Consider the following 13146-nt stretch of genomic DNA (forward strand, 5'->3'; position numbering starts at 1 on the left):
AAAAATGCTAATAACTTTTGATTAAATTAGCCTAGTATATTGAAACTGGTCATAATAGAGTCATTGGCTCATGCCGATTCAATTGCAACCTATGATGTCATTTTCGGTCATGATAATTTCCCCGCCATTTTTAATTTTCCAAAAAACCTACTTTTACGAACTCGTCCTAGACGGTTTGTCCGATTTGCACGAAAATTGAACCAGATCATCTTCAGACCATGCTGACAAAAAATCTTGCAAATCAAGTTGATTTGTCAAATCGTTTTCGATAAACGCGCACACAAATTTTGCGTAGCGGTTGCAAAAACACTCATAAGCCTATATCTCCTCAACGCTTTATCGTATTCAAACCAATCTTGGTATATGTCATCACAAGCATGACCTGAAGCAACATGCAGCGTTTCGGCGCAGCGCCACCTACTGGTCCGGAGATACAAAAAATGGCTATTTTTGCTTATAACTTTTGAACTGTTTGTCCAAAAATCATGTCTTCCGCACCATGCTTTGAAGGTACTCAAAACGTTTTGGGGCAGTGCCACCTTGTGGTCAGAGGTTATAACAAAATTTACAAACATGCTAATAACTTTTGATTAAATTAGCCTAGTTTAATGAAACTGGTCATAATACAGTCATTGGCTCATGCCGAGAACAGAGATACAAATTTTTCCATATTTGGTCAAACATCCTGTCCTCAATGTTCTTATTTGATCAAAACCTACTTTTTCAAACTCATCCTAGACCGTTTGTCCAATTTCCACCAAAATCGAATTGTATCATCTTCAGACTGTGTCAAAAAAAAGTTAGGGATTTTGCATCAATAGATGAAACTGTTTTTGTAAACCGCAGCGACGAAGTTGAGCCATTATGCCAAAATTACTCTTGAGGCTGTATCTCTGCAATGCTTTGACATATTGGCATCAAACTTTGCATGTGTCATTGTTCCCTTATTCTGACCACACCACATCAATTTCGTGTCTGTGCCACCTATTGGTCAAAAGTGATAAACCATTAACTTACATTATCAGTGACTCAATATATGATATTTCAGCCATTTTGCCTAATCTTCTTAAACTGTATAATTGTTAATTGTTGCAGTTGGTCTGACACTCTCAGACTACAATGCGTTTTTCAGCCTTTTGCCTAAAATCATCTTAAAATGTGATTAATTGCTCATTGCTCCAGTTGATCTGACACTGCCAGCCATTTTGGCATGTCTTGTCTTCTTCTTTGCGCTTGGCCCCGGTATTGCTGCTTGCAGCTATATTTATTATTACATTCCAAATATTTTAGAAATAGTTTATTTAAATTAATTATTTATTTTAATAAAATAAATAAAATATGTATTTAAATGATAAAACACCAATAATTGTATACTATATATATATATATATATATATATATATATATATATATATATATATATATATAATTACATTTATAACAACATGTATTTATAGCTTATTAATCAAATTAAATTAATACATTAATTTATTAATGATTTAAATATTATATTTGTACTTAATATAGTACATATATATAGTATGTAATAGATTATAATATTATATTTAGAGATAGGATAGAGGCCTATATATGTGTGTGTGTGTGTGTGTGTGTGTGTGTGTGTGTGTGTGTGTGTGTGTGTGTGTGTGTGTGTGTGTGTGTGTGTGTGTGTGTGTGTGTGTGTGTGTGTGTGTGTGTGTGTGTGTGTGTGTGTCTATCTATCTATAAATGTACAAATAATTATATATAATAAATTCATTTATAATAATAGATGTATTTATACATCATTAATTACATTAAATTATTTATTTATCTAAATAAAACATTTGATAAAATATCAAATTCATTTTAAAACAATTAAATAACATATTGTTTAATATTGACTATAAAAATATTTAAATAATAACAATAATGATAATTATATTTATATATATATATATATATAACACAATTTGTATAAATTTATAATAATTGTAATAATACAAGTTTAATAATTAATTGTATAAAATAATTTATAATAACATGCATTTATAAGTAATCATACAATTAAAATTAATCAATTCAATTAAAATAAATTATAAAAATATAAATTAATTTATCAAGGTTATATGATTAAAAATTTAGAAGGCATAGTAAAAAAATCAAAGTACAGTGATCAAGTTATACACGAACAGAGAATTTTTTTTTTTTTACTTTATTTGAGTTTATCTGAGTAACATGTTTTTTTTTTCTCTTACATTTCACTTGCTTTTCACATTCATATGTCATTGGCACCATAGCGAACATTGTTTTCATACAATTTCTCGGGTCTTCCAGATGATACTGGATTTTCCAGAAAACCTTAATTTAGTATGTAAAATGTTTTAAACAGTCCTTCCCAAGATAACAATGACCTAACCCTCTTCCAGTTACTCCCTTGGATACAAACTCCTCTCTAATACATGTGTAGTAAAAGTTACGTTTAGTAAATTTCCCTATGATCCATTAACCTTTTTGTAATGCCGAGCATGAAATACATTTTACAATCCCTTACAACATTTGTGCAATAGTAACTAGAAAAAAATAGACATAGATCATAGAGTGGTCCATTACCCTTAAATGAAGTATCTCAACAGTGTTAGAAAATCTCATGATAGGAATCTCCCCACCTACTTTACTATCTCTATCTCCACACAGCAAAACTAAAACTTTTATTTTGAATACCAGATTAATGACTAAATAGATTTGAATATCCCAGACCTTCATATAGTAGCTTCGATTGGGAATAGCAAAGGTTACAGGATGTTACGTGATCTTTGCCCTCTGCTCTGTATGGCCTAACATCAGACAGGCACCACTAGAGCATAGTTTCCGCACCTGCCTTCATAAACGCCACATAAAGCATCTAGAGGTGAAAAGACACTAACATGATGAACCTGACACACACTCAGAAGAAAACAGACACTGGACCCATTCAAATCAAATCGTTTCGTTCCGTTATATTACAGATTTAACCAGAAAAATATCAAAAACTAGTGCGTCATTTAGATGTTCCTAAATTGTTAAGCTTTCTTAACAAGAACGCGAATCGTTCAGAATGGGATGCAAAGGTCCAGTGCTGCCACATGCTGAGGTGTAAATACTAGTTGGTAGATAAATCGAGAGCGCTGACCAGCAGTGCCGGGCTCACTGATGTTGTTTACGTGAAGCTATAAATAAGCAGACAATTTCGTAACAAAGGCAACGGCCCTGTTTACTTCTGTTGTCATACTCAACTAGCGTCCCCTGCTGGTCAGGCTCAGGTTGATTGCGACAGCTCTCATTCAGCTGGGGGGGCGGGACGTCACTGTCAGGTCTCCCTGATGTTGTTGTCCTCCGCCTTCAGGCCCTGTCAGTGTCAGGAGGCTGGAAGAGTCTCCTCACAGTGTCAGAGGCCTGCCACGCGCCCATTGCCCTCCCCGTGAAAGAGCTGTCGTCAGTGTCAGCATCAGCTGGCGACAGGAGAATCTGCCCCCTGCTGTCAGCTGTACTGGACTTTTCACCTAGTGTGCTTAGCTCAAGGCCGTTTCATGACTGGTTGCTCAACGGCTATCTGACCAAAGTCAATCTGGGTCAGGATCTGCTGACCCAAATCAACCTGTTGTTGGCCGTGGTGGTGGTGGTGATGATGGTGATGCCTATGCCTTTCCGCGCTGCCGTGATGATGACCGTGATGACCATGTTCATGATGACCGTGATGCTGTTCTTCCTCTGCTGGTTTATTCACATCTGTGGATTTCTTGCACTCTTCAAGTTGCAGTGAACTCTGTAACGACCAGAGGAAAATGGCAAATTGAAAATACTGTATTGAAGGGTCAGGTCTGATACTCTTGCCTCTTCTCTTACACACATATCCTTCTCAATAATGATTTTTATTACTTCCATTACATGAATAATCAATTTATGTTTCCCTTTCTATACTTTGATATATTTAGTTTAAAAATGATTTGAATTCTGCGTTTGCTGTAGTTTTAATCAACTATCCTCAGGGCCAATTCTGACCTCCGGCTGACCAAACGGACCCTGACAGGAAAAGGGAGTTCACGGGAGGTTCAAAGGTAGGTTCTCAACAGGTGTCTTCCTTCTGCTATTATCTGACCCTAGGGGTCCCCAAGGGGAGAAAGGGGGGTGAAGCAGAACCAAGTGACCCCCCAACCCCCCCCCCCCCCCGTTCAAAGAATGGCACCTCTTTTCCTATTATATTTCTTTAGAGAATAAAGTGAATGTCATGTGTATGTGTACTTGTATTGTGGTATCAATGTTTTGGTAGTGTGTGTTCTGTTGATAAAGTTCAGGCCCCACTGACACTGGATAAGCGGCGATGCCCTAGTGCTTGTGTGTGTGTGCTACATGTTCTGTGCAGGTCTGCTGGAGCTATCTGATTAGGGGTCTTGACACCCCAGACCCCCTAGCGTCGGTTTACGACGTCCGAGGCCAACACCTTATCCTAATCTGGGGGTTTTGCGACAAGCATCCTGGCTAAACGACGCCACTTTTGCACATCACATGTGTGACTAATGTTTAGACTTTTATGTTTCTGTAGCCAATCAGGATTAGTCCCTTTGTCAGTGTTGATGTAATCAATGCCCTTGTAACTAGTATAACTGGGGTGGAAATTTTGTGTAAGGTAGAGTCTGGCCTGCGACCTCCCTGTGAGACTCTGACGCTGGCTCTACCGATGAAACTGCAAACTATTCTTCAATAAAATGTTCTTCATTTGATTGAACATCCTGACTCCTGGTCTTCCTTCAACATATCTGGTCTCTGGGTCTTAAACTGTTATCCATAACGGTATGCACTATTAAAAATAAAGGTTTATTTTCAGAATTTCAGAAAAAGTTATTTTTTTGGGGTTCCCCAAAGATCCCTTTAGTGAACAGTTCTTAAAAGAACCATTTGTCTTAGTGTGAAGAACATTTTAATAATCTGAAGAGCCCTTTTCCACTTAAAGAACCTTTAATAGATATTAAAGGTTCTTCGTGGAGCAGATGCCAGTATCAATACCATTTCAATGCTTTTATGCTTCTATGAAATTGTATCACTTCCATGATATAGAGTGGTGCCGGTCTGACATCACTTTGTAGGCCAAAACGTGGAAGCGAGTTAGCATTTTAGTACTTCTGGTTCCATCGTCCCAAGGTCAATGGGCTTTTTGTATGGTATTTTGGTTAAATTACTGAGATAAGGTTTGTAGTGAACACAAACTCAAGACACTTTCACGTTTTATTCTACGACATAAAATACATCAGTATTATCTCACTCATGATTTTTTTTTAAGCTGTAACGTGTCTTGAAAATGTCGATTGCTAACAAGTGGCTAAATGGGACTACAGAGGGAACCTTAAATGTCATCATGCCGAAAAGGTAAGCTCAGTCTGCTTTTACTACCTTATTATGCTTATATAATTGTGCTCTTATAAAGTAGTCTAACTCAAACATTCTGGGAAAATGTTTTGAGAAAAAAACTGAGAGTTGTCGGAAGCTTTGTGATGGTGACGTTGCGTACCTTTAGCTTTTTACTTCAGGCAATTGCATTTAGGCATCAAAATTTATAAAAGTTGTGTTCATCTGTGAAAATGATCTTGATAGAAAAAAAGTGTAAAAAAAAACTGGTAATGTGTGTGGGGGGGTGTACTTTAATATGGGGGGAGGTCATCACATTTAAAGTTAAATCACTGCTGTTTTACCTCTATGTTGCACTCTCCACAAATACCATCACAATAGGTATTTCTTATAGCCTCCTCCACATGTGGGTGGCTCAGGATGGTGTAGGGAAGAGACAGATGGTAAGTCAGTCGACCACACCTGGTAGAAAAGGGTATTTAGTGGCATATTGATAAAGCAATATATGATGATCATGTTCATTGGGTGAATTAATCTGAATAAGTGGTGAGCTAAACCTGTCATAGACCAAAATGTCATCCTTCTCAGCATTCACTGTCAGCCAAACATCCGGCTGGCTGAGGTCTTGGGCGTAAAGGGTGATATTTAACAGCCTTTCGTTGAGCAAGTGGTGCAGTTGTTGGGAGCGATCTTCTCGGTTGTTGACCACCATGTAGGTTATATTTACGTAACCTTGGTTCTCCAACTTCAGGAGCAAGTCATTAAGCCTTGAAGAACATTCAACAAGTTGGATTAGATAAATACACCTTGTGTAAAGTGTAAAGTTCTCATCAAACTTTTGCCTTTTGAGTATAATCGCTGCAATAAAACGTCTGCACTCACTTTGAGGCTTGCTCCAAGCAGAACAGTCAGCTGGCCTGTAGGTACGCCACCACTGTCACGTGCCCAAGAGCGTTCTTCATGGGCTCATCCTCTCCAACCTTCCATACAGGAGGAAGTTTACAGCGGGCTCCATCCGTCTCGCTCTCTGCGCTGCAGCCCACCAGCAGGCAGAGAGCCAGGGTAAGGCTAAGCGCCTTCCACATGACTCCAAACAACAAGCCCACTAACCTACACACAAAAATCAACAGTTTATGCCTCACATTTATAAAAAAGAAAAAGAAAAATACGATTATTTTGGTGTTCCCTAGAGCAGACGTTTGAACTGTAAAATGCGGATATATTTGAAAATCCGGAATCTGAGGGTGCAAAAAAATCTAAATATTGAGAAAATTGCCTTTAAAGTAGTTCAAATGGAGTCTTTAGCAATGCATATTACTACTACAAATATTTTTTAATTTTTATATATATTTATGGTAGGAAATTTAAAAAATATCTTCATGAAACATGATCTTTGCTTAATATTCTAATGATTTTTGGCATAAAAGAAAAATCTATATCTTTGACACATACAATGTATTGTTGGCTATTGCTATATACTGTGCAACTTATGACTGGTTTTGTGGTCCAGGGTCACATATAATATACAATAACACATTAGTATATATTTGTATTAATGTATATTTTATTATTTATTTTATTTATTATATTAAAATGTTAAAGCTATATAAAATATAAAATAAATATACTGATAAATAATGTATAATATACTGAGAATTTTTCTTATAGTCTCTTTTGGTCCACACATATTAAAATTACTGCACACTCAGCAATTTCATATCCAATCATAATTATTCTTTTAATTAAGAATTCTCTCATATATTAGTCATATACTATTCATGTATATTACCCAAAAAATGTAATTCTGTCCTCATTTACTCACCCTCAAGTTGTTACAAACCTGTATGCATTTCTTTCTTCTGTTGAACACAGAAGAAGATATTTTGAAGAATGTTGATAACCAAACAGTTGATGGCCCCATTGACTTCCATAGTATTTTTTTTTTCTCCATACTATGGACCTCAGTGGGGCTCATCAATTGTTCGGTTACACATATTCTTCAAAATATCTTCTTTTGTGTTCAACAGAAGAAATAAATGTACAGGTTTGTAACAACTTGAGGGTGAGTAAATGAGGACAGAATTTACATTTTTGGGTGAACTATCCCTATGCCCCGAGTTTGGGGCAAGGTTCATAGTCCATCCAGATGCTATTGGAAGACATTGCAAATGTATAACATGTAGATGTCAGAGCCAAACTAACGTGCACAAACTGGTGCGCAAATAATGCATTAATAAATATATAACTAAAACCTCAAGCATCTAATTTTTAAGCATATTTGAATAGTTAAAAAATTGCATAAGTAATTCAAAGACATTGTTTTACAAAAGAACTAAAAAGAACAAAAAGATCTCCTAACTGAGGAGTGCACACTTACTGGTTTTACTTGAGTGTCTTCAGCAGCGATACTTTCTGAGCTGGTTCTAGACAAAAACAACCCTCTCCCACACGGCTCCTCCTATTTATACTCCTCTTGTTTTTCCTGACTAAAAGCGGGGCAAAGGTCACTCTTTCCCTGTTTCGAAAACTTTAATAGCTCACGTATTCATCCCACGGTTCACACGCATCAGCAGTATATCTGTAACCTCCATAATGTGTTTGAAGGAACAAGCCAGAACTTTGAGCTGGAAAAAAAACAGTCTAAGTGCGTTAGTTATTTTGTTAAGTCTTTTTTTTTTTTTTTTTTTTTTTTCTAACTTTTTCATGTCTCTGTTGTGAAAAGAAGAAGAAAAAACGCATGATAGCAAAGTTAACTTCTGTTTTTGCTAAAAATGTCCAGATAGGAAAGAGTTAAAGAACACTGCATTCCAGACTTCTGTTTTCCCCCAAGGCCTGAAGGAGGGGGGCTGGGTGCAACACTGAAAAGAAATGACAACCAATTAAGTATCAGAGGACTGTGGACGACATGGTTATTAAAGCATTCATTTGGAGAGAATCAATGTTCAATGTTCATATGCGTGGTTCTCTTAACATCCTGTCATTTTTGTTTGTGCAGCAGTGCACAGCTGGGTTAGTGTCAGCACTTTTCCTGCTGAGATAAAACTTTGAAACTTCCCATCTCTTTGCTGAGCTTTGATAAACATGCAGCAGAAATTCCGTAAGACAGGAGGAACAATGGTAAAACACATTTCCTTGGAAAAACTTACATTCAAATTCAAAATCTGTTTCAAACATTCAAAGAAAGTCTCAGGTTGACATTGTCTTTGTATCTGGATTGGTTTATAATCTATATCATTTCATTTAGTTAATCGTCATTATCAGATCTCATGATTTGAAGGACAGTTTGACCTCCTAGAGATGCACTTTAGATGCAGTTAACACAGATTTACTGATTACTGACTGTTAAAAGTTAACTTGAAGAAAGTATTATGTCATCATTTATTAAGATTAACTGATTCTCAGACAAAAATACAGTACGTTCTATTGTTAATAAAGAACAGTGGCGTAACTTTGTTAAAAAAGTGGATGGGAGAGGAGCGTGCGTGTGGGTTGAGGGGATGCTAATACAATGCTATATTAGATATGGATAATATAAAAATAACATTATGACATCCAGAAATCAATTTCAAAAGATTGAAGCGCTCGTCTGTGTGGCGACTGCGTGCAAACCAAAAGAGAACGTTACGCAACTGATTACTTTGGCAACGTTTCAAACACAACACTTCAGCGCCAGATCACCTCTTATTTAACACAATCGAACGTCAACTGGATATGTTTCATTTGCTTTAGGTATATCCGTGCAGCAAGATGTTTCAAAAAGGTGGTGGGGACAATATCGAACCTGCCAAAAAGTGGTGGGGACATGTCCCACTCACAAATTACACCTATGATAGGAATAAACCAAATCAATGGATAGTGCAACCACTTAACATTAAATGAATAGCCTCTTCAGAAATTGTCTGATCTATTTGATTTTTGGTATTTTTCTAAACTTATGGCAATCATTTTTAGGTTAGCCTAATGTTTAACTATGAAAACCGGCAATGGTTAATCATATTCAGACTGTGTGCTTGGTTCATATTTTAAAGTGGAAATGAAGCAGTCAGTCAAGTTAACACTATTAAATGGATTTCCACTGTAATCCAAAATTATACAACAAAAATACATATAACCATTTAAAAAACGATGTTGGTAACACTTAAGTATGATAAGTATAGTGTAATAAAGTACTTACAAATAATTAGCAAAATAGTTAATTCATAGTTTATAAATATAGTTAATACATTAATAGTCTATATACAAATAGCAAGTTCTTCATTCGTTTTGTTACTGTAATTAACACATTATTATTGTTTAATTAGCTCATATGTAAAGAGTTAGATAATGCTTTGTTAACAACTTATTAACAGTAAATAGATCTCACTTTAGATTAGGTCCCAGAAAATGGGAAAACTACATTAATTAAGTGCTTTAAACCAACCTTTATTAGACAGTAATTGCATTCATAGTGTTCCATAAAATGTTTTTCAAATACATTAAGCACGCACACGCACACACACACACACACACACACACACACACACACACACACACACACACACACACACACACACACACACACACACACCTTGGGTTTCCATGTTTTTAGGGACTTTCAGAAATAATGAGTAGCTTTCCCATAAACCTAATCCGTACCGATATATTTTAACAACATGATCTTATTAGTATTTGTATGTAATTTATGTATTTATTTATTTATTTATAAGTGGTTATGTTTAGTGGATAGGCCTAATGTATTTGTAAACATTTTAATGATCTTAATAATAATGCAATTAATGTCTAATAAAGGTTGGTTTAAAGCACTTAAATAATGTAATTTTCTCATTTTCCGTGACCTAATCTAAAGTGAGAAATATTTACTGTTAATGCATTGTTAACAAAGCATTATTTAACTCTTTACATATGAGTTAATTAAACAACACTTTGTTAATTACAGTAACAATGAATGAAGAAATCACTATTTGTATATAGACTATTAATGTATTAACTACAGTTTATAAACTATTAATTAACTATTTGTAAATGGTTTACACTTTATTTTAAGGTGTCTTTGTTATACTGTAATTATACATTTAAGTGCTGAGTAATATTAAATTGAGTAAGATTAATATACATGGGTTAGGATTAGTATTTGGTTTGGTTTGGTTTAGGGTTAGTTGCATGTAATTATGCATAATATATTGTTATTACTATAGTAACTGCATGTAACGTGTAACAATGACACTGTAAAATAAAGTGTAACCTGCAAATGATTTGTAAATGCTTTATTACACATTATAAAGTATTACCATAATGTTTTGTTAAAATGTTTGTAGCAAGGGCGCCAACATCTTGCAGTTCTACAATCTGTGACGTCGCAGGGTTGATTGGCTCTGTTGGATTGATGAAGATTATTATAGCTTCGATTCTGGTCTTTGATTTTTATGCTTAATTGCTGTAATTGGTTCTAATAATAGATATAATCAATAGAGGGCTCCAGTGCTATTTGTAAGGCTATTGCTGGCTGATTAAAAATAGGCTAACACATTTTTTTGGGTTTGTGGAAAAGTAAAAAAAAAAAAAAAAATGATGATGATGATGATGGCAAGGAAGAAGTTTGGAGATTATACGTATGGAGTTCCTGATTGGAAAACATGGAATCAAAGTAAGAAATTTTTATTTTGCGGTTTGCCTCATCATTGATCTCCGAATGTTGTGGAATGACAACATTTCTGAGTCAGTCATTTTGCCAACATATTGTATATCCAAGTATATAAATCTTGTGTCTGGATGTGTATCGGGAAGCAGATTTTAACTGAAGAGATACTGTAATAAACATAATAACACAGTAATACTGTGTGTATTTAACAAACCAAATGAATAAGATGATATTAAATCATGTGAATGAACTATGAAATACAAAACATATAATACAGCTTCAATTAAAGCAAACGCAATTGAGTGTTCCTGTTCGACCAGCAGGCGGATATCAAATGTATTTGGTATCAGAACATGAGGATGTGATTCCATCAAAGATCTGGTGAACTCTGTGGAAAAACACAACTCAGACTATGTAGAAAATGCTCACGCTCGCCTCCAGTAGTTTGTTGATAGAGTACCCTTATAAGCTGATAAAAAAACGAAACAAATTTCTATTGTAGCTCTCCTCTCTGAGAAATTTACATTGATCTATTGATGTTTTCAGGGTGTGGGAAAAAAATTGCGATCAGGTGTTTTCAAACTCATCTGAAATGAGCAGTGTTGGGGGTAACATATTAAGTAACATACATTATGTAATCAGATTACTTTGTGATGTAACAGCAAATTACATTCTGATAACACAAACACATTTAGTTACAACCAAAGTTATTGCAGATGAAGTATTTTCAAAAACAATAGTCACAGTAATAGTATGAATTGTAGATGAAATATAGCTAGTGATGCATTATGTCCAATTTAGGGGGATTTCCTCCCACTCTAAAATCAATACTTGGACAATTTTACAGTGACATGACTCCTTAGATGTTACTTGATGTTACAACTTTTTTTATTTACCCGCAAGAGTCTCCTAGGATAGTAGGAATGGATATTCAAGAGCAACTTGGCATTTCTGACCAGACGTTGGCTATCTTGGTTTGGAGAAAAACAATCCACATACAACCACTTGCCACTTGGTGGCAGTGTATGAGGCACTGGTGTCCACTTTAGTGGTTGATGTGCATATGCAAGAAATGGCTTTATGAATAGCTGCCACTGTAGTGACTGCTATGCGTGAAAGGGTTATTAGATATGAATTAAGATAATGTTGAGTTTAATTTGACAGTTTTTATACTGCTTCCAACAATCAAAGCTAGCTTCTTGCTAGACATTTTTCATTTAAAAAAGCATCAGTTTTAGTGTCATTCATTATAGCTGTTATTTCAGCCGTGCCTCAGGAGGGCAGTGGAGAGCTTTGTCTGTCAATCAATAATGCAGAGTGACATATGCATGGGAAAAGAATCTCTCACAAATCACATTACAATATATAGCAACAATTAATTTTCAAAAATAAACTGATCCGAATAAATATATTCTTTTGATTTTAAAAATTATGATTTATTTCTAGTAATTTGTGGATTTGTATTATTAGAATTATTTGTGATTTTGAACAGAAGCAACATTGCTATATTGGATGATAATCACACTCCAAAAAAGTACCTTGTGATAAAGTTTCACTACTAAATAAAAAGGGATATTTCTCCATTAGGCATAGGCCTATGTCTATACTTTCTAGTCATGGCATTAAATGTTGCAAGTATTGCAAAAAATGTATGTCTTTATCTGTATTTTTGTCCTGTTTTCCAAAACAAATATCTAAACATCTTTAAATCAAGATACATTTAATTGTAGATGCAAATGTAAACTAAAGTCTTTTAACTAAAGTTTATGCTTAAAACAAGAACAAATATCTGTCAATGAGTTATGAAATAACTAAATGAGTCCATTGGCAGATATCTGTTCTTGTTTTAATAAACTCACTGGATTTTGATCAGTTACACAGAAAACAAGATTTCATATTTTATGCCATTTTGTATCTGCAGTAAATATAATTTTACTGAATTTAGCGGCATCTAGTGGTGAGGTTGTGAATTGCAATCACCCAACGCTCACCCCTCTCTTTGAAGCACATAGAGAAGCTACGGTGGCCGACACAGGACAAAGATGTCGTCGTCGGAGAGAGCAGACAGTGACTAGCGCTCTGTAGAGAAGTTTGTCCATTTAGGGCTACTGTACAAAGTAACATGACGGCGCAAAATGGCAATTTCA

At 35.1% G+C, this 13146-nt stretch overlaps 1 protein-coding gene across 1 annotated transcript; it reads right to left on the reverse strand.

Annotated features, from left to right (window-relative positions):
* Positions 1–2155: 2155 nt before the first annotated feature.
* selenop (selenoprotein P) lies at positions 2156–8009 on the reverse strand. Its single transcript, XM_079827326.1, has 5 exons — positions 7739–8009; positions 6244–6471; positions 5919–6128; positions 5706–5823; positions 2156–3784 (listed from the first exon to the last, which is right to left on the reverse strand). The coding sequence occupies exons 2-5, from the start codon at positions 6444–6446 to the stop codon at positions 3467–3469; spliced, it is 849 nt and encodes a 282-aa protein (XP_079683452.1). The 5' UTR covers positions 6447–6471; positions 7739–8009; the 3' UTR covers positions 2156–3466.
* Between the last annotated feature and the right edge of the window lie 5137 nt (positions 8010–13146).

Source organism: Gobio gobio, assembly GCF_949357685.1.
Source record: "Gobio gobio genome assembly, chromosome: 10".
NCBI lineage: Eukaryota > Metazoa > Chordata > Actinopteri > Cypriniformes > Gobionidae > Gobio > Gobio gobio.